The sequence below is a fragment of the Electrophorus electricus genome, chromosome 19 (assembly GCF_041902795.1).
Source record: "Electrophorus electricus isolate QZ-2024a chromosome 19, ASM4190279v1, whole genome shotgun sequence".
NCBI classification, from domain to species: Eukaryota; Metazoa; Chordata; class Actinopteri; order Gymnotiformes; family Gymnotidae; genus Electrophorus; species Electrophorus electricus.
This window is the reverse complement of record NC_137515.1, coordinates 12,561,789-12,582,784: the sequence shown is the minus strand read 5'-3', so window position 1 is coordinate 12,582,784 and position 20,996 is coordinate 12,561,789. Positions and strand designations below refer to the sequence as shown.

General features: G+C 40.0%; 2 protein-coding genes across 9 annotated transcripts in view; both read left to right on the top strand.

Moving 5' to 3' along the window:
• Window positions 1–7,091: 7,091 nt before the first annotated feature.
• Window positions 7,092–15,756, top strand: hmgcs1 (3-hydroxy-3-methylglutaryl-CoA synthase 1 (soluble)). Of its 3 annotated transcripts, none has more exons than XM_081702893.1 (10): window positions 7,092–7,210; window positions 9,851–10,308; window positions 10,584–10,709; window positions 11,019–11,183; window positions 12,112–12,280; window positions 12,567–12,737; window positions 12,855–12,961; window positions 13,047–13,172; window positions 13,440–13,597; window positions 13,713–15,756. In XM_081702893.1, the coding sequence occupies exons 2-10, from the start codon at window positions 9,861–9,863 to the stop codon at window positions 13,800–13,802; spliced, it is 1,560 nt and encodes a 519-aa protein (XP_081559019.1). In that variant the 5' UTR covers window positions 7,092–7,210; window positions 9,851–9,860; the 3' UTR covers window positions 13,803–15,756. The 3 variants fall into 3 exon arrangements, with proteins under 3 accessions (XP_081559019.1, XP_026864797.2, XP_081559020.1); XM_027008996.3 differs by lacking the exon at window positions 7,092–7,210 and adding an exon at window positions 8,701–8,830; XM_081702894.1 differs by lacking the exon at window positions 7,092–7,210 and adding an exon at window positions 8,750–8,866.
• A 1,812-nt stretch (window positions 15,757–17,568) lies between these two features.
• tln1 (talin 1) overlaps window positions 17,569–20,996 on the top strand; it is a 62,703-nt gene continuing 59,275 nt past the window's right edge. For all 6 annotated transcript variants that reach the window (XM_081701938.1, XM_081701939.1, XM_081701932.1 and 3 more), the window contains exon 1: window positions 17,569–17,861. The gene's annotated coding sequence lies outside the window, so the exon portion shown is untranslated. The remainder of the gene's footprint in view (window positions 17,862–20,996) is intronic.

Sequence of the window (20,996 nt, the reverse complement as noted above, 5' to 3'; positions counted from 1 at the left end):
ATATATGTATTTAACAATGTACGTAACAATCTTTCCACAGCTGCAAGATCAGGCAGACCTGCCTTTTTTTTTTTTTTGTAGAAGACCACTATAGGTGTTCATCACACTCAGTATCACACCTTAGAAGTGGGTAAAGCAGTAAGAATTAACCCAATCCTCAAAATTGCATTTGTTGATTTAGGAGGCAATATTTTTGCTCATCTATTTTCCCTAACCAGAGAGCATCTTTTCAGTTACAAATCCCAATATGTGTCCCACAGCTGATGAGCATACTGTACACAGGGGAATTTCTTGGTATGCACTCCCAGTCTCAAATTGACAAACGCTCTATTTTTCATGCTCATGCAGTTCAACCAGTTAATATTTTTCATAGTTAAACAGTAACTGAAATTAATGAATGTTTTGTCACAGGACCCTCCCTCCTCATAGTCGACTCAAAGTGCCGGGAGGGTGGAAACACGACACACCAACTGCGGTTGTGGAAAGACTTGGTGACCTACCCCGTAAAACCAACACTGTGAAATGGATCAGAATACACATGCTTCAAGAAGGCGAGAAGATGGGACTTCAGCTGAACATCAAGAAGACCAAGATCATGACCACTGCCAACAGGGAAGTCCACATAAAGATTAACAATGAAGAAATAGGAGTGGTCAATAGCTTCATATTCCTTGGGTCCCTCATTGATCACAGTGGAGGCTCGACAGCAGCGTTCAAGTGTAGATTAATGTTGGGGTATGCGGCCATGGTGAACATGGACCAAATATGAAAATTCAAGGATGTCGTGGTCACCATCAAGCAAAGGCAGATTACAGCCATAGTGTTCCCAATCGTGACATATGGCTGCGACATGTGGACACTGACGAAAGCAAACAGAAGAAAAATCGATGCCTTCAAGCTGTGGTGTTGGAGAAAACTCTAACGAATCCCATGGACAGCTATAGTTGCCAATAAAGCTGTTCTGAAGCATATCAGCCTAGAGGTGTCCCTGGAACGCAAGATCATTAGACAGAAACTTACCTATTTTGGACACGTAATGAGAGCAAATTCGCTGGAAAAGGACATGCTACTCAGAATGGTCAGTGGTAGAAGGAAACAGGGAAGACCAAGGACCCATTGGCTGAATGCCATCAAGCAGGACACAGGAATGAACATCAGGCAACTAAAAGGAGCCGTGAAAAACAGGAGGGGACTGGCCTATAGGGTATCCAAGAGTTGGACATGACTGAATGGATAATCCTTTGTCACAGAAAAGGATGCATATAATGCATGTAATGCTACTTCACTGCCATTGGCTAGTACATCTGAACTCATCACTCCAAATAGTATAAAGTTTTGAAGAAAACCCATCTTTTGGTGAAATTCCAACTAGGGCATGTGAATAGACAAAAGGATTAGTGTCACTTGTAAAACTCCTTCAAACTCTCATCTTAGCAACCTTCCTAATGTGATGGGCCAGGCAGATGCTCGTGGATATAAAACAGGAGCTTTATTAGTGTTCAAATCTGTGGTAGCTGAACAAACCAGGGTCAAAACCAAAAGAGCAAAGTAAGAGGGAATCCAAATCATAAAGCTAGAACAGTCCATGTCAAAACCAGAAAAGCAATCCAAAACCAGGCAGTAATTCCAAAAAAGGGGCAGGCATAAAAGGAGCAGTTAGGGGGTCGGGCGGTAAATCAGTATCCCCCTCCAAAGAGTCTAGGGTGGCCGAGGTATGAGGTCGACCGCGACAACCCCTTGCCAGCATGGCGGACTCCGGTCCAGCATGAGAATCTTCTGCAGGAAGGTGGCGGGGGCGACCCCACAGACGAGGAGCAGGCTTGCCCAGGAATCTCATGTGGAAGTCCGAAAGGAGGCCGGGATCCAGTACCTCACAGCGAGGGTATCACAGCTTTGTTCCTCAGGGCCAAACCCCTCCCAGTCCACCAGGTATTGTTCTGAACCACCCCTTCTCCTGGAGTCCAGAATGCGGCGCACTGCATATACCAGAGTGCCGTCATAATCAATAGGCTGAGGCAGGGTATCATCTGTAGAGACCTCATCCAAAGGACCTGAAATAACAGGCTTGACAAGAGATACATGAAAGGACCTTGAGATACAGAAGTGTGAAGGCAGGTTGACTTGGTATGTGACCTTGATGATGCGTTTGGCTACTTCAAAGGGGATGATGTACTTGTGGCAGAACCCTGGCTTATGGAAGTCCCACGTAGATCGCCACACTCAGTCACCTGGTTGGTAGGTCGGGGTGTCCCCTCTGTGTCTGCTATTTCTTGGTATCTTTGTAGGGCGTGTTTGATATTTTGGTGTGTCTCCTCCCTTACCTTCTCGCCATGCTGCATCCACTTGTCCACAGCAGGGATATCAGCTGTGATAGAAGTCCACAGAGCCATAGGGGCTTGGTAACCTAAAATACACTCAAAGGGTGTTACACTGGTGGAAGAACTAGTTAGTGAGGTTTGTGCAATTTCTTTGATGTACAAAAACATTGCAGGAATTTGTTCAGTTCTTGATTAGTTTGTTCACATTGTCCATTTGACTGCAGGTGATAACCAGACATGAGGCTACCCCTTTGTGTTCAAAAAAAGAAGACCAAAAACGAAACATGAATTAAAGTCCCCTATCAGATAATACGTCCTCCAGGATGCCAAATATATGGAATACTTGGGTGAATAACTTTTCAGCAGTTTGGAAGGCTGTGGGTAGGCTTGGGAAAGCAATGAATCTCACTCTTCTAGAGAACTTATCCACTACAGTAAGGATTGTAGTATTACCTTTGGAACAGGGGAGGTCAGTGGTGAAATCCAAGGCAATGTGAGACCAGGGTCTTTCAGGTACAGGAAGCGGCATGAGTTTTCCTGCAGGCAGAGTCTTAGGAGTCTTGCTCTGGCTGCAGATAGAACATGAGATCTCAAAACTTGACTACTGCAACTTGCTACTTGCTGGTCTTCCTCTAAATGCCGTAAATGTAAATTTAAATGTAAACATAATGAAACATATCAGTGAATGTCGCTTGTCATACTCTCCCACCATTACCAGTTAGCCAGGAGCTGATGAGTAAGTGTTTCTCCTGGATGGCCCATAGCGAGGGAGGAAGGAGCCCAAGTTATTAGACGGTCCCACCAAGAGGCAGGTACGTAACGTTTGCCCGCCAGACATTCCGTTGGGGTGACAGTGCCTTGTGTGGCGTGTTCAATGTTTTCATCTATATCCCATCATATAGATGCCAGATGCACCCAGGTAGGTAGGATGGTTACTTTATCACCAGATTTCTCCTCATTCTCCTCTAGATGAATACAGAACAAGGCATCAGCTTTCATATTGCGAATTCCTGGATGATACATAATCTTGAAGTTAAACCTTGAAAAGAATAATGACCAACGGGTTTGACAGGGCTTCAATTGTTTGGCCGCACGCATACACTCCAGATTCTGATGGTCAGTGATAACTAAAAAGGGATGGTTAGCCCCCTCTAGCCAATGCCTCCACTCCTCCAAAGCTGGCTTATTGGCCAACAGTTCGCATTCTCTTATGCTACAGTTTTGTTCCCCTGGCATAATTTTCAGGAGAAATATGCCAATGGATGTAGTTTTGTTTCATTATGTCTCTAAGAGAGTACAGCTCCTACACCAATGTTCAAAGCGTCAGCAGGAGCCATCTCTGCTCTTCAGGACTTGGATCACATTCAAGGAGGCTGCTACTGATGGTGACACTGTTAGCCTGGAGGAGTATACAGCATCAGTGACTGGCTACATCAGCAAGTGCATTGATGATGTTACTGTCTGCAAGACCATCATCACATGCCCCAACCAGAAGCCATGGATGACTGCTGAGGTGTGCATGCTACTGAGGAGGTGCGAGAACTGGTGAGCTGGTGTAAGGTCAACAACCTATATCTGAATGTTGACAAGACAAAAGAAATGGTTGTTCACTTCAGGAGAGCGAGGCGAGATCACTCCCCACTTGCCATCAACGGCTCCTCAGTGGAGATCGTCAAGAACATCAAGTTCCTTGGTGTTCACTTAGCGGAGAACCTCACCTGGACTCTGAACACCAGTTCCATCACCAAGAGAGCACAGCAACGTCTTTACTTTCTTTGGAAGCTGAGGAAAGCCCATCTCCCATCACCCATCCTCACTACCTTCTACAGAGGTACTGTAGAGAGCATCCTGAGCAGCTGCATCACTATCTGGTTTGGAAACTGCACCGTCTTTGACCACAAGACCCTCCAGAGAATAGTGAGAACAGCTGAGAAGATCATTGGGGTCTCTCTTCCCTCCATCATGGACATCTACACAGCACGCTGCATCCAAAAAGCCACCAACATTGTGAAAGACCCCACACACCCCTCACATGAACTGTTCACCCTTTTGCCATCTGGAAAAAGGTACTGCAGCATCTGGTCCCTCACCTCCATACTGTGCGACAGCTTCTTCCCAGAAGCCATTAGACTCCTGAACTCTGGCTAACTCCAATCCCAATTCAGATTCCAAAAATATACACACACACACACACATACACACACACACACACATACATACATATCCATACACACATACGCGACTGCGACCAGTGGCAATGGGCGTGTTCCGTGACAAAAACAGCTGTCTATAAAGTATTTTTGCATGCTGAATCCAAATATGTTCTCAGAATTTCTCTATTAACCATAGTTTATTTATTTATTTATTTATTTATTTTGTTTGTTTGTTCCATTACTCCATTATATTTGCATCTACATGTATGGCATTTAGCAGACATTTTCCAAAGTGCTTTTAGCTGTCTAATTAAATAGGACAAATAGCTTACAACCAATTATACTCATATCGTCATGTATAGAAGGCCTATGGAATACTGGAAACTGTAGCTTTTCATGTTCGCAAACTATTACTGGACACTTAAGAGGGATGTTCAAGATTCTACATGTTTAATTGTAATGACAGCTTTATTTATGAATAAGTAACACATATCATGTAAAATTCACTTAAAAACCATGCTTGAGAGAAACATCTTTAAAATAGATTTGAATTCACTGTAAAAAGACTTATGAAGACCTCATATTTTAGTTTGTGGGACAAACACACACACACACACACACACACACACACACAGATATATATATATATATATATATATATATATATATATTAGTTGCCTTGTGCTATTAAATGAGTTCCACAGAAGTAACCTGTTACTTGAGTAGTCTTTTTATCAGATGCTTTCTTATTTTTACTTAACTGATAATTTAAATGACTACTTTTACTTCTACTTGAGTATTTATTATTTTAAACTATGTGTACTTTTACTTGAGTACAGTTTTTGGCTTCTCTAACCACCAATGCATGTCAGCAGACTTCATGGTCCCAGATGCTAAAAGCTTTAGTTCCTTACTTCACTAGGTTAATGCAATCACTAGATCAGGTTCATACCTTATCAAAACAGGTAGACTGACTGATAAATGACGAGCACTTGCTCTTGGCCACATCAAGGGTTGCATCATCTCACACAAGATGATGATTATGCAAAACCAAATGGCTTAGACTATCTATTATCCAGCCGATGTGGTATATGTTCAGTGATAGGCCCTGATTGCTGCACTAATCTTCTCGCCCCTAGTGATAACCTTAATGACATTATTCACGAGTTGACATTTGATATTTGGCCAGGCTCCAGGGTAGTTGAAAGGACTCATTGGATGCCTTTGGCACAATCTCACCCCTTTCTCCTTTCTCCCTCTCTCTCGCTTCTGAACTCTGACCTCTCTCCAGTGTAGGTAGAATGGCTGATGTTAGACCTACGCTAGAAAACTGAGCTGAAGATATACCACGTGTGCAAATAAACACTGAGAATGTGAAGATCAGTGCTGTTTCCTAATTCATCTTTGCCAAAGTTCTAACTCTCATTGTATTATGTATAACATGTGTAGTATATAAATACCAAATAAAAAGGACCATGTGAAAATAGTCAGTAAGCAACCACCATCCAACATTAATTAGCTAGAAAAAAAACCAATCCATTATTTTGTGGGCATCAAGTGGGCATTGAAAAATGAACATAACTCTCAGAACTAGAGCACCATCATCTGGACAAGATCTTGTCTGGACCTCCAGAAGAATGTAAAAGTCCAATTTCCTCAGATGTTCTCTTGTCAGAATGTTCATACACTAACAGAGTTGCCAGATCTATTTTATAACCATTTGTGTGTAGCCACCATCTGGAGTAAAGATGGAAAGGAATGGCATACCACTTGATTAGCCTACATGGGCAGTAGGCCACATAAATAAATTTGGTTTTAAAACATTATCTGCAACTTTATCAGAATAAAAATGTATTTGCCTTACAGTTTGTCCTGGTACGTTTCATAATATCTTCAATGTATATTTTCTGAAGTCTATTAAAGGGTGACTTTTTCCTGCAGTAACATTAAGAGGTTTTTTTTTAAAGAGAACTTGAAGCCAGTGTTACAAACACAAACCGGAATTTTAGGATAACAGGTATTTTCGAATAGTTAACATCCATTATATTGTAAGATGAACAGTAGATCCAACTTAAACTCATTTCAAGTTTAGATATATTATAGGTTACTGGAGACATTTAAGTAATAAAGAATTTTTTTGCAACAAATAAAGTATTATTAAATTGAATCATACTTAATAGAAATCCGGTGATACGTGCACGCGTTTTAAAAGAAAACTCTTAATTAATGTTCATTCTTTTTAATATTGTGTCAAATACGTCATTCATAAAATAGGATGTGAAGATCATTTTATGTATTTGAATATCCAACCTAACGTCGTTAAAGTGACAATCCGAAAGATTCCCCGCGGATTCGTACACAAATATCTCTGACTACATGGCCAGGAGTCACATGTCTTCTCTGATTGGTCATCGCTCTCTCACCATACAACGTCATTTACTCACACCATTGAACCACTAGCATGTCTTGCCCATGAAGTCGGTGATTGGTCTGCCATTTGAAGGGGCGGGCAACATAACTTTCAGAATCTTTTTTCTCTGTGATGATTGGGCACGTTAAACGTGTTCATAAGAGTAATATCGATCGTACAGGTATACTCCTCTTACCATATATAAAGAGATGGTAAGCTATTTGCCCAAGCAGTCTCTTTCCACGCTGCATGCAGCAACTGTATCAATAAGTCACAAAAATCTTAGTGATTATTTCTTATACTTCTTGAAGAATTGAACATTTGTAAAGGTGAGTTGTATTTCTTCTATCACATCTGCAAATAACTTATGATTAAAAAACAATCATAGGTAAGTAGCCTACGTTCCGTTTTGTATATATAGGCTGTTCTACTTACTGCCACAAGCACAAGCAACAGTTTACATGTTCGCATACTACATTAGATATATTTAATATGAACATTTTTAATCTTGCAACTGGATTACGGAATAAAATGATGTTATTAAATCGATCAACTATTGTAGAGCATATTAACCTATAATGGTTCACTTAAAAAAGAATATTAAAAGTAATAAATGTTAAATAAATTTCATAATTTCATTTCAAGGAACATACTTGATGGTTCTGTGGTAACTAATGAAACACTACATCAGTGAAAACTTGTAGGATAATCATAGTCCTAAAATTGCAGTCACATCACAACTGCAGCACTAAAGTGAAACAGCTGTCTATATGTCAACTATTTAAAAAACATTTTAAACCTGTTTCTGTATTCATTACTGCTAATGTTTCTTTAAGCATATGCTAATTCTAAAATTAATTACTGTCCTCTCGAGTCGCTGCACAATTTTTTAAATAGGCAATGTGAACAGTGAAGCATTGGCAACTACTACTACTATTAAATAATAATAATAATAATAATAATAATAATAATAATGAATACTACTACTACTAATGATAATAATAATAATAATAATAATAATAATGATGATATAATGATGATGATAATAATAATAATAATGAATACTACTACTACTAATGATGGTGGTAATAATAATAATAATAATAATAATAATAATAATATTATTATTCTTATTAATATTATTATTATTATTATTATTATTTACATTTACGGCATTTACCAGACGCTCTTATCCAGAGCGACTTACAAAAGTACTTTGTCGTTTACTCATAGAATATCCTAATATAGTACATTAAGTTAGAGTCCAATATACCAATTAACTAGAATACTGCAGAAATACAGGGATCAATGCTGATACCTAGAAGTACAAAGTACGTAAGGTCTATCTTAAACAATGATAAGTGTAATAAGCAGTAAGTGCTAGAGTTTGTTAAACAACATCAGTGTAATAAACAATACCTTACAATAAGTACTAATTTAGTCAGTCAATATGGGAGCAGGGTCAGTTGTCCTTTAAATATTCCACAAATAGATGGGTCTTCAGTCTGATAATAATATTAACAATTATAATGGTAATGGTGATGATGATGATAATAATAATAATAATAATAATAATAATAATAATAATAATAATAATAATAATAATGATGATGATGATGACGTTTCACAAAGGCTAAGCTTGAGATGCATACGTGCAAAATAGGAAGACTTTATATACGTATGATTTACAAGCCTTGGTAATATTTTCCTTGCCAAAAAAGGTAATATGCATAATAGGGGTATAATTCACAGAGCATCTATTCTTTTAACTTATGCACTTATTTAACTTATGCACTATAGCGGATCTCCAGTGTATTGAAACGGAAGATAGTCCGTCGGTTATGTTATCCGACTACACCCATCACATGAAAAACTGACCTTATGAACCTCTGGAAGTGTCAGCAACTCTCCTTTTGACATTCAGAGCGTTTCTAATATATGATTCTAAGGTAAGGGAACATAAGATTGTAGGGGCTCTTATAAAGGTAATTCCCTGGAGTTAAATTGTAAATTTCTGCTGAGAATTTGTGAGCTGGTGGCTAGTAAGCCGGGTAGGTAGCCAGCTAGCTGACGCACTTGCTAGAATATACGGTTCTTTGCTCTGTAGCTACCTAGCCCAGCTAGGCAGTTTAATTTGTTAGTTAACTACAAAGCCTAGATAGCTAACGCCAGCATATTTTTTAACGTTTGCTGAACACAAAACTATTATTAGTTGTACATACAACTACTAGCTAGCCAGTTAATTTCGTCAAACTTGAAATGAGCAATTGACGATGTAAGATGCCAAACTAGCTAGCTTAGGCGTCTAAGCCAATTAGTTACATCTGTGGATGTTCGTTTTGAAAAGATAGCTAATAGGATAGCTAACGATGGTGCTGCTGTTGTCCCAAAGTGTGGAGCAGTTAGCTAGGTATTTTAGCTAATTAAAGAACATTATCTAGATATATAGCTAACAAGCTACTTAGCTGTTCAAAAACAGTTGGAGCACGTTTCAAATGTTAAGTTGTGTAACTTCGTAGAAAGCGCCCAAAATAACGTCTACCGGTTGATAGTTTCATGTAAGCGAACATGTTGTTTTAGTGATAGTAGAAGTCAGAAGGTAAATTACAGATCTATGTATAAGCTAATTTTTGTTTCAAAACGATAGTGTAATCAGATCAACGTCTGATAAGGTCTAACGCATAAAATGTAAGATCCAAGCTAAGGTCCAAGCCGCTGTTTTGGTCTTGTTGGTCTAGAATGATATAACTAGGTAAAGGGACACTGAGTACTAGGTTTGTGCCCTTTACGCCAGTAGGTTATTTACATGTATTGCATAGTTGGGTGCTAATAAGATCAATACACTTTTTGCCTTGTATTTTGAGGGAAGACTTTCGAGTAGGATTTATTACTTTGAGAGGTTTTTGACTTTTCTGGTGCTGTTTCCAGAATGGATAATCATTAGGGTGGTGCACATTTTTCCTTCACAGTCCATTCACAATGCCTGGATCGCTCCCTGCAAGCTATGTGGCAACTTGGCCCAAAGACGTGGGCATCATCGCAATGGAGGTCTACATTCCCTCCCAGTATGTAGACCAGGCGGAACTGGAGGAGTTTGACGGCGTCGGAGCTGGAAAGTACACTGTCGGTCTTGGCCAGGCGCGAATGGGATTTTGTTCGGACCGGGAGGACATAAATTCTCTCTGTCTGACTGTGGTGCAGCGACTTATGGAGAGGAACTGCCTGTCATACAACAGTGTGGGAAGGCTAGAGGTGGGCACAGAAACCATTATTGACAAGTCGAAGTCTGTGAAGACTGTCCTAATGCAGCTCTTTGAGGAGTCGGGCAACACTGACGTGGAGGGCATCGACACTACTAACGCGTGCTACGGAGGCACTGCTGCCCTTTTTAATGCCGTGAACTGGGTGGAGTCCAGTTCCTGGGATGGTAAGCATCCTCCACTCATGCATTCTAGATTTTTGATGCAACTAATTTATGAATGCACAGACTTGCCTTTAGGTTGAGTCTGTGTGCTGTATGACATTATAAACTGCATGGCCCATTTTCCAAGCACTAAGTTATGCTTGGATATGGTACTGCTGGAATTATTTTTTCTTCTTTGTGTCCTGTGGGAATAACTTGAGTCATGTGAACATATCTTAGTATTTGCTGATGTTTTCATCCTTATTGTAAGCGCCCCTTTCATTGGTTGTTTGCGGCAGGTCGCTATGCTCTGGTTGTGGCAGGAGACATCGCTGTGTATGCCACAGGCAGCGCTAGGCCAACAGGAGGGGCAGGGGCAGTTGCCATGTTGGTAGGGCCCAATGCTCCTCTGGCATTCGAGCGAGGTATGTGGTCCTATAAACCACAGCTGACATGAACTTTGGCACACTTATGTTGCTGCTTTTCCTAGAGCTGAGGTCAAAGTCAGCACATTACCATGCCTTACTACTGTGTTTTGTGTGTACATGCTGATGCGATGCAAGTAAGCCCCTTTAAATTTGAAAGCCTAGCATTGTTTGTGTTGAATTGACATTTGCAGAAATATTAAATAGCCAAAGTGACTTCCATGGTCAGATGCAATCCAGTTCATTTCTGTGCCAAAATGTTTTCCAGTACAAAGAACAGTTTTTAATTGTCTGTATTTTTCTTGGTAGGTCTGCGAGGGACCCATATGCAACATGCTTATGATTTTTATAAGCCTGACATGGTGTCCGAGTACCCTGTGGTAGATGGCAAGCTCTCCATCCAGTGCTACCTCAGTGCATTAGACAGATGCTACTCAGTCTACCGCAATAAGATCCAAGCCCAGTGGCAAAGAGGTGTGCAATGCGAAATGCTTACTTCCTGACACAAGCTGTTTATCTTGAGTTTGCTTGACACTCTAAACACTCCACAGGCATTGCAGTATCGTGCATGTTATTTCTTTACCGACTTCTTTATATACATAAAGTAAGCATAGTATCTTTCAGCACACCAACAGTATTGTATTTTAAGATGTTGTAAGTAGGGGTGTAATGATGCATCGTGAAACAATTGATCGCGATGCAGAAATGTGACGTGCATCGTCTCGCTGGACGATATCGCGTTCTGTTCTTTATGCTATCTAATGCAGTTGCGTTATTTGAACACCAGAGGTATTGAGCTATGAAAGTAGACTTGCGCTATGACGAAGCTGTTAAAGTAGCACATTTTGATACAATAGTAGTAATGTTTTCTTGGTATTTGCATTTATTTATAGGGGATTAAAAATGCTTATTTAATATTTGCACTGTATTTTGCATCGTTATAAGGAATGCTTTAACTTGGTTATTTAATGTTGAAGCTACACTTACTTTACAGTACGTTTTGTTTACAATTGTAATCATCTATTTTAATAGCAGGTTACTAAAAATTCTTTTTTGCTAAAACCTTTTTAGCAAAATTTGATTCATATATTGTGAGAATCAAATTGTGAGTCCAGTATCAAGAATTGTATTGAATTGTGAGCAGAGTGCATCGTAATACTTCTAGCTGTAAGAGTTTGTCATGGCTACAAAACAATTTGAACTTGAATTTTGAATATGGTTTTTGCAGTGATATTTTTTTATGATTCTTTTTTTAATTGACTCTTGTCCTAATTAAGGTGTGCATTTTTAGTGCAGCCTAGCTTAGCGGCTGTCCAGGCACTTCTCAGGTACCCAGACTTTAGATGTTGGAAAAATTGGTGTGTGTTTGTGGCTTAGCCGAGTGTTTGTCCGTTCATTTCAGAGGGTCTCGAGAGGCGTTTCTGTCTGAATGACTTTGGCTTCATGGTCTTCCACTCTCCCTACTGTAAACTGGTTCAGAAGTCTTTGGCCCGTCTCCTGCTTAATGATTTCCTGTCTCATCCCAACCCCAACTTGGAGAGTGGCCCATATAGTGGCCTGGAAGCCTTCAGGTCAGTGGCCATCTGTTGAATAAAACTCGCTAGATGAAGCAGTTTGTAAGCATATAAAACAAAGTACTTTGAAGACCAGCTTTTAGTTTGTGCTGCTTTGATATCTAACCTATCATAATGGCTTCTCTAACATAAAGGTTAGAAATGCACATGCAAGGCCAGTTGCTTTGGTATTTTGTGCAATTGTAGTGCAATAAAAAGGCCAGTTACCCTTAACTTGAATTATTTATACATAAGCAGTGTGGCATTGTTGTTCAGTTTACTTTACTCCTGTTCTTCCATGAAGGGACGTGAAGGTCGAGGACACGTATTTCGACCGTAACGTGGAGAAGGCCTTCATGAAAGCCAGCTCGGAGATGTTTGAGCAGAAAACCAAGGCCTCCCTCCTCATCTCTAATCAGAACGGCAACATGTACACCCCATCTGTGTATGGCTGCCTGGCATCTGTTCTAGCACAGTACGTCCCAGGGTGTCTTCTTCTAGGAGGTCTGCTGGGCTTCCAACCCTCTTTGGAAGAGTTTTCACTGTACAGTAAGTTGTGTTACAATGACTGATGTGTTTTTTATTTTTGCAGACACACGCCTCAGCAGCTGGTGAGTCAGAGAATCGGTGTGTTCTCTTATGGCTCGGGCTTCGCTGCAACACTCTACTCAATCAGGGTCACACAGGATGCTACACCTGGTCAGTGAACACACACGTTCACATCACACAGGCAACTTTACCACTTGATTGAGGCAATCTGAGTCACTCATATGTGTGCTTTCAGGCTCTATGCTGGATAAACTTGTTTCCAGCCTGTCAGATCTGCAGGTCCAACTGGACACCAGGAAAAAGGTTCCTCCTGCTGTATTTGCTGAGAACATGAAGCTGAGAGAGGAGACTCATCACTTGGGTATGCCACAGGCGACTCTGCTTGACTCTAGGATTTGCTCTTTTTAGTTTCACTTGTTAAAACTCCTGTGGAGTTTTTTCTGGGTGCAGATTAAGCTTAGCCTTTTAAAATGACTGGATCTAATTTGTTTCCATACAAATATGTCCTGGTGATCCCCCCCCCCCCCCCTTATTTCGATCACTTGCTAAAAGTATAGATTAGAGATACTGAAAAAATTGTGTATACCATGTTTGTGTTATGACATGGACATCTCCTTCTCTCCAACAGCAAACTACATCCCCCAGGGTTCAGTGGACGACCTGTACCCAGGAACATGGTACCTGACCTGCGTGGACGATAAGCACCGCAGGTATTATGCCAGATGCTCTCTAGACGAGCACGGGCCCCCGCAGGCAGGACCTATCAATTGTGTTACCACAAGTGAGGTAAGATGGAACGGAACAGGTCTTTACTGTAGATGGCAGCACTGTGTGCCTGAAGCCAAATTGCAATTCTGCCTGCTTGGTGTCTGATTGGACGTGCGTTTCTCTCCTCTGGCAGCACATCCCCAGCCCTGTCAAAAAGATGCCCCGCATTCCAGCAACCACAGCTACCCCGGAGACAATTGTCCTTAGTAATGGTGATCACTGATGTTGACCTCCATGAGGTACACGGGTCCGCGGGTGACGGCCAGGATGCAGAATATGGACAAATTTAGAACCAGTGAAAGGAGAATGGAACAGCTTCTGCCTTACCATTTGAGGCATGTTAATGAATTATGTGAGAAGCACATATATTTTTAAAGTGTTGCTGGATGGGTCTGGTTACTCTGGCACTATGTAAGATATTCTTTTTTTTTTTTTCCTTTTTTAAACAACGGTGGCTTCACATTATTCAAATTAGGATGTGAAGAGGTTTCTCTGTGGTAGCACCTATCCTGCTGACACAGTTTTGAGATACTAATGGACACATACTGGCAAACGCCCCATAAAAGTCTGCTGCTATGATCTGATGATCTATGCAGAGGTAGAAAAAGAAAATTCCAAAGAATCCTGTCTGGCATTATCCAGTTGGAATCTTCAGACACTTTTGTTCTTGTGTTTGAACACATGAACAAAGATGTCTGAGGGCAGATTACAGAATCCCATGGTAGGTACATGAGGATTTGGAGTTTTTTGTTTTAGTTCTCCCTCTATTTTTCAGTGATCAAATGCTGCTTGTCTGTCTCAGCCCACACTGCTGCCATTTCTGTAGAACTGGATTGTACGTTAGCGTTGGTGTCCGATATACGTCGTGGCTTTCTTATTTTTGTCATCTTTTTAAATAATCATTTTATATTGTTTGTGTCACCGTGACCAATATTGAGGGATGTAAACTTAAGGGAATACTCCTTTTTTAAACCCAAATGTTAATGGTCATTGCCAACACCCTAGAAAAAAAACTACATAATTCTATATATGATGTGATCTAGTAGACACCCATGATTCACTTACCATCACTAATTCAGCAGGGAGAGAATATTTGCCTACTGAAAAGTATAAATACCTGCTGTCCCATTAGTAATTTAGATCACTTTAGATTCTCGCACAGCCTGTTGTTGCTTTGCGGTTGATTGTCTGTAAATAATTAGCACTTAAATCAAGTAAACTGAGGATAAACAAATGTTAAGGTTTCATCAAAAACAGAAGAGACTGTTCTACATTGAGTTGTAGAATATGGAGATAACCGAAAGTGAAATTTGTCCTTAAAACAACTTGTACTTCATGTACAAGTCCGCTGTACCTGTGAAATATTGCTGTTGGTTTGTTCCAGTTTCTAACATCGTTGGAACCACTAAAGCAGAAAATAAGACAAACAAATGCACAACCATCAAGACTATTCAATGAATCAGACTAAATTTAGCCATTGACATGCCACCACTTTCTTGCGTTGACACTGACATGTTCTTAACAAACCTAAACACATTTCAGATCAACTGCATTTCAAACAAAGGTGTGAGTGTGATTTGGTCGGTTTTCTTAGGCCCATTGCCTTTGCTTGTCTAAACTGCCACAGAGCAGCTAATTTTCAAACAATGTCACAGCTGCAGTTATTTAGTAAGTAAAACAGTAGCACTCCTCACAGTGGCCACCGAAGCATCACATTAACAGTCTGTCTGTCTTGGGTGGTCTTAGGAAAAGAAAAGGGCAACTCTAATTCTAAAAAACTAAAAAATTAAAAGGGCTTGTAAAGTACAATTTGCCACATACTGTGTCAGGTCAGCTGATGGGACTCACGAAAGTAGACTGATGAAACTGGATGTTGGAGGACTTTGGTTTGATTATCTTACACAGCTGTGATGTCCCCCTGCATGCTGAGCAATGCACTTAGAAGTGATGACATAAAAAAAAAAAAAAGGGTTTAATGTACTCTGAACATTTAAGATGACCGCACTCTCAGACACTGCACTGGAGACACTTGTAAGTGCTGGGTTCATCTGCATTTCCTCAAGAATATCTTTCAGTATAGTACTGTTGGGTCCTGATGATGCAAACTGCTCAACCTCAAGAAGCCTTACTCTAAGCATGTCGAAAATATTATTGTATGTATGTGTGTGTGTGTGTGTGTGTGTATATATATATATATATAATATATATATATATATATATATATATATATATATATATATATATATAATTTATATATATTATTTATATATATATATATATATATATATATATATATATAATTTATATATATTATTTATATATATATATATCATTTATATATATATCATTTATATATATATATATATATATATATATATATATATATATATATATATATATATATATACATATACATAATGAGAGAGAGAGATTTTAATTTTACAGCCAAAACAGTTCAGCTCTAAGGTTTGTTTGGTTTTTTTTCCTGAAATAGCTGTTTACAATAAGTTTCTCTGAGATCAGTTAGTTGTACCAATTTTTGCTGAGTAATGTACAGTACAAGCTGTAAAATTATTTGTAAATAAATAAATTGGTGACTGATCCAAGTGTAACTTTTGTAGAAAACTAGCTGTATTTAAAATATGTACATTATGTAAATGTATTAAGACTTGAGCTGAGAATAAATATGTTAATTTATCCATGTTATCTTTGTTCTTTCAGTCAGAATAAGTGGAAAAAGTTTGTGCAAAACAGATTTCATGGGTTTTTTTGTGCAGTTTTATTTGAATAACACTTTTTGTGCCTCTGAGTTTCTTCAACATAGGTTAGTAGATATGGTACAACAAATATAATGTGTTCTGTTGCAATTTATTTGTGCTCTAAATGACACTATATTGTAAATTAACCTAAGCCAGACACAGTTTCATCTACCAAGACATAAACTGGAGTGTTCTATAGAGGAGGGTGGAGGGCATCTCACATGAATAAGGGAAGTCTGACAGTCTTGACTTAAGCAATATCAGTATTTCAATGACTTGTATAGTGGAACTGAAAGCTAGCTTGCAGGACTTGCCAAGTCCCTGTTAACTGTACATGTGAAGACACGTTTTGTGCAGTTTGTTTGGCTCATTAAATCTAGTTAGTGACTGATTGCAACTGATTAAATATAGTTTTGTTTATGACATTTCTAGTTTTACAGGTCTTTGTCATACAATATTATGCACATTTGGAAAAGTGTGCCTCTATTTCCATATACCGTCAACTAATTCCTGTTTGTCATAATTAAGGAATATCTACTCAGGTGAGACCGGCTTATATGATTGAAAGCCGTCGCACAAATCAGTTTTAAATGGAACCTGGAGTTATCCAACTAGTTTTGCAGATACACTGCCGTAACTCTCTATAGAAATGACCTTTTAAAGATCGATATAAACATTTATTGAATATCGAGCACGAATACGCAATTGTTTCAACGAAGAAGCTTCTTTGGCATATATTAAGATACTGAAGTTGTTTTGTTGCTGCACTATTATACAACACGAGATGGCGTTATTATGGTAGTCTATGGTAGTACTTCAAGCTTCGTTTCGTCAAAAAGTAACGCTAGTGCTTTAGACGTATCCTACCAATTTCCAGTCTAATTTAAATATGGCAAATAGCTAATAGTGTTAAGCACCCATGCTATAATTATAGTTTGATAAACCTAACCAAATTGTTTTCAATACGAGTAGACGTCGTAATGTGCACCTACCGAGCAAAGCGACAAAGACAGTTTCGTTTAATCTATCCATTTCTAAAGAACTACCGCATTCCCATTTTGTTGTCATTGTTGAAGAAAAACTGCATCCGGTTTAAGAAATCTTAGCTAACATCGTTGCCCCATGTCTGCATAACTGAGAATGAAGGCCGGCCGCTGTAAGGTGGAGTCTGAAGTTAAGAGTGTAGCCCGGGCCGCTGTAGGGTGGAGTTTGACTGAGAGTGTAGCCCGGGCCGCTGTAGGGTGGAGTTTGACTGAGAGTGTAGCCCGGGCCGCTGTAGGGTGGAGTTTGACCGACCGAGAGTGAAGTACGGGCAAGCTGTAGGGTGGAGTTTGACTGAGAGTGTAGCCCGGGCCGCTGTAGGGTGGAGTTTGACTCCGCCTCAAACGAACGGCGCATAGGAGGGAGCTGAGAAAAGATTCTGACGTTTACCAGCATTTTCGGAACATAATTTTCTGCTGGGGAAAAAGGGTTGTATCGATTATTGTCCAAAGGTGGACGACTAGCGGACGAGGAAAGCGGAGGTAAGGGCGAAGGAAACGTGTCTCTTTTGAAACGAACCTTTGACCAAAACTAGCTACAAAACTTTGTCGAGGGTGGGAAGTTCCTGACGATGAAGCACTGAACAATTCTTAAAACTCAGCCTTAAGAATTGGCCTGTGATATGCATTCGTGTACATCCTGAAAATGATTGAAAGCTTAAAATGTTTGATAAACTGTTGACTGTTCAGTGAATGTAACTACTCATTAAAAAAAAGTGAAGAATAAGAATGCTGTTGAGAATAATGTATAAGGACAGAAATGTTAGCTCTGACTGATGTGTGGAAATTTGAACACGGAAGAATAACTTGCATAGTTTCCGCAAGCCTTTCTTGCCGTGATATGTGAAAGGTTGAGGATTCATCACTGCCTGTAACACAGCAGTAAAGGAGATCTAGCTGTGACAACCGAGTTTGTGCTTGTTAAAGTAGTAGTGCGACGGCCCGTGGCTTACAACTTTCCTCTGTACACGCGAGTGTAACGCGCGGCTGAACGGTGAACCATGGCCTACAGCAAATCACTTCAAATGTCATTTTTCCCTTACTGACTATGTATGGTCAGCCGGTGGTCGTAGAACTAGACAAAAACTATGATCAAGTAACGCTTCGCGAAGCACTGAAAGATTAAGATGCATCCAGTGATATTAGCTAGCTGTTTAGTATACTTCCAAGAACCTGTGTTGCCATTGGGACTTGTAGCAGATCGAAAATTTCATTGTCTCATAAGTTTCTTGTTGTAACCATATCGCCAATTAATGTTACTACAAAGTGTGGCTAGTTAATCTACGACATTTTTCCCCACCACGGTGTACTGATTTTAAAAAGATATCGCATGGCAACGTGTGTGGCACAGTGGTTGTCAAACAAGTTACACCTTCGAAAATAATGCACCCCCTGGGCTCAAATAGCTTGACACTACGTGGGGTGTGGTGAGAGAATTCTTGTGTAACATTGCGTAAGGCCAACTCTTATCAAAAGAGCTTTTAAGACAGAAGTCTTATGTTTTGAGGGCTAAAGCAGGTTTTACTTAAGCGTGTTGAATAATATCATTTCATTCGATTTTATGTTGAATTACCTGCAATTATGTAATTCCTTAAATACTTTCACTAAGAAGGTAGCGTTATTTGTATCATAATTAAATGCACATGGTTGATTACTGGTTTGTGTAAATATGCTTTTTAAACTCTTTATTTATTTTATTTTTGTTAAAACGCTGGGATGTATATGATTTTTCTTAATGCTTGATGTTGCTCCTCTTTCTGCTTTTTTTGTTTTTTTGTTTTTTGTTTTAAATTTTTTTTTTGAATTCAAGTCCTCTGCCAGACATAACAGTAACTAACATTAAAGTTGGTGTGTACTAGTAGGCTAGCCACTGTGCTATAATTCTGAGAGTAAACACAGAGCCAGCTCCAACAGAACTATCACTCAGCAGGTATATCGCAGTCAAGGTCACTGGGTGGCGTTGCTGAAAAATAGCTTATGACCCAGTAGTCAGTTCTGTGCAGTATGATCCACTTTCTGCAGCAGCTTGGGTTTCAGAGGGATTGTCCCAGGCTCCGGGTGTTGTCGGCCTCATCCCTAACCTTTTTACGAAAGGGCACTTGGTTCCTTTTTTGTCTCACAGGGCTTTAGATATATTGTCTTATGTGAGGTGTACTCGTTGGCACAAACGCTGCCCGTTTACATGAGCGGCACGGCTGACCTGCATGTCTGTTGGCTGGGGAGGGTGGGTTCGAGCTCATGCAAGGTTTGGGTCCAAGTCTGCATTGTGGAGAGGTAAAATACGTGCAGTGGATGAAGTATTAATTAACTTAGACCTCATGTTGATTTAAAATTGTGAATAAACATTAGCATTACTTAAACAAGCTTTTTTGGCGTAAAAGCTCTTCAAAGGCTTTTTGTCGTGGACAGCTATAGCTGTCTGCCATTTGCGTGCATTGATCATTTGGAGTAATAATAATGACCACTCCAGGCCTCAGTCAATATTTCAGACTAATCAATAAAGCTCTGTGGGGATAGGCCTATTTCGACTGGCTTAGTCAGTGTGTTGGACAGGATGGCATGTCGTGACTTGGTAAACAACATCACTGAGCCACTTGTGCATGTGAACTTGATCCTCTGGTTCTTTGGTGCTCATCAGGTCACTGGCGCTTTAGCCATTGTTTGTTGTTCTGTTATGAAGCATAAACCAATTTTTTCTATGAGCCTGTTATTGTTTAGCTGCTCTAAGAAGCTGTCCAGGATGTCAGTTTGTATCTCTTTCCTGTCATTGTCCTCAGGAAAACAGTGACAGCAGAGATGTTACTTACAGTATGTTGTTGAAGATAGAGACCCTGCCTTGCAACTGCCGGGTCTGTCAGGCATGCACGCTTGCATGCACAGACTGACAGTTTACAGTTGCGTGGGAGCACTGCCAGTGATGCTGCTGCAGCCCGTTCCCAGGTCAGCTCAGCCCAGCGAGCAGCGAACATGCCTCCCCGATCGGCTATGCACACACTGCAACAAGGTTACCATTGATGCTTCACTGTGCACGTTGTGGTGGGCTGGTGAGTAATGAAGGCTCCCTTTGTCTCGCTGAGAGGGGCGCTAGTGGAGAATCCTACTCAAAACAACAGGAGGGATGTGTAGGTGCAGAGCTTGCTGCATGTGGCTCTCCCAGCCTCCTCCCAGCTCCTCACGACTGGCTGCAGGCAAGCGCTCGGTTCAGCCTCCGTGCATGCTGCCTGGCTATGAGCACTGTGGCATCACACAGAGGCCTTTAAGGGCAAAATACTTCTTTTGTTGTTCAGAATAATGCCAGGGATAATACTTTGTACATTATTGAAATTTTAGGTTTGATTCTTCCACTGTTGGGACAGACCACGTATTTCAGATGTGGGGAATGGGACAACGTGACATGAACTTGTCGTCTGCAGTTGAATGAATGGTCAATTCACAAGCGCACCCTTTGATGTTTACATCAAAGGGAATAAAGCTTGTTGTTGGATAATACTGGATGAAATTGATTTTGGATATTTCCCAGCCATACTTGTTAACATGTTTACAGTATTTATTTATTTATTTATTTATTTATTTATTTATTTTAATTTTTTTTTACAACTTCATGGTCTAATCTATTTG

Bases quoted from the DNA above. Each gene is read 5' to 3' on its own strand.
- hmgcs1 (XM_027008996.3), top strand. The intron at 10,309-10,583 runs GTAAGCATCCTC...TGTTTGCGGCAG, and splicing joins GGAGTCCAGTTCCTGGGATG to GTCGCTATGCTCTGGTTGTG. The intron at 10,710-11,018 runs GTATGTGGTCCT...TTTTCTTGGTAG, and splicing joins TCCTCTGGCATTCGAGCGAG to GTCTGCGAGGGACCCATATG.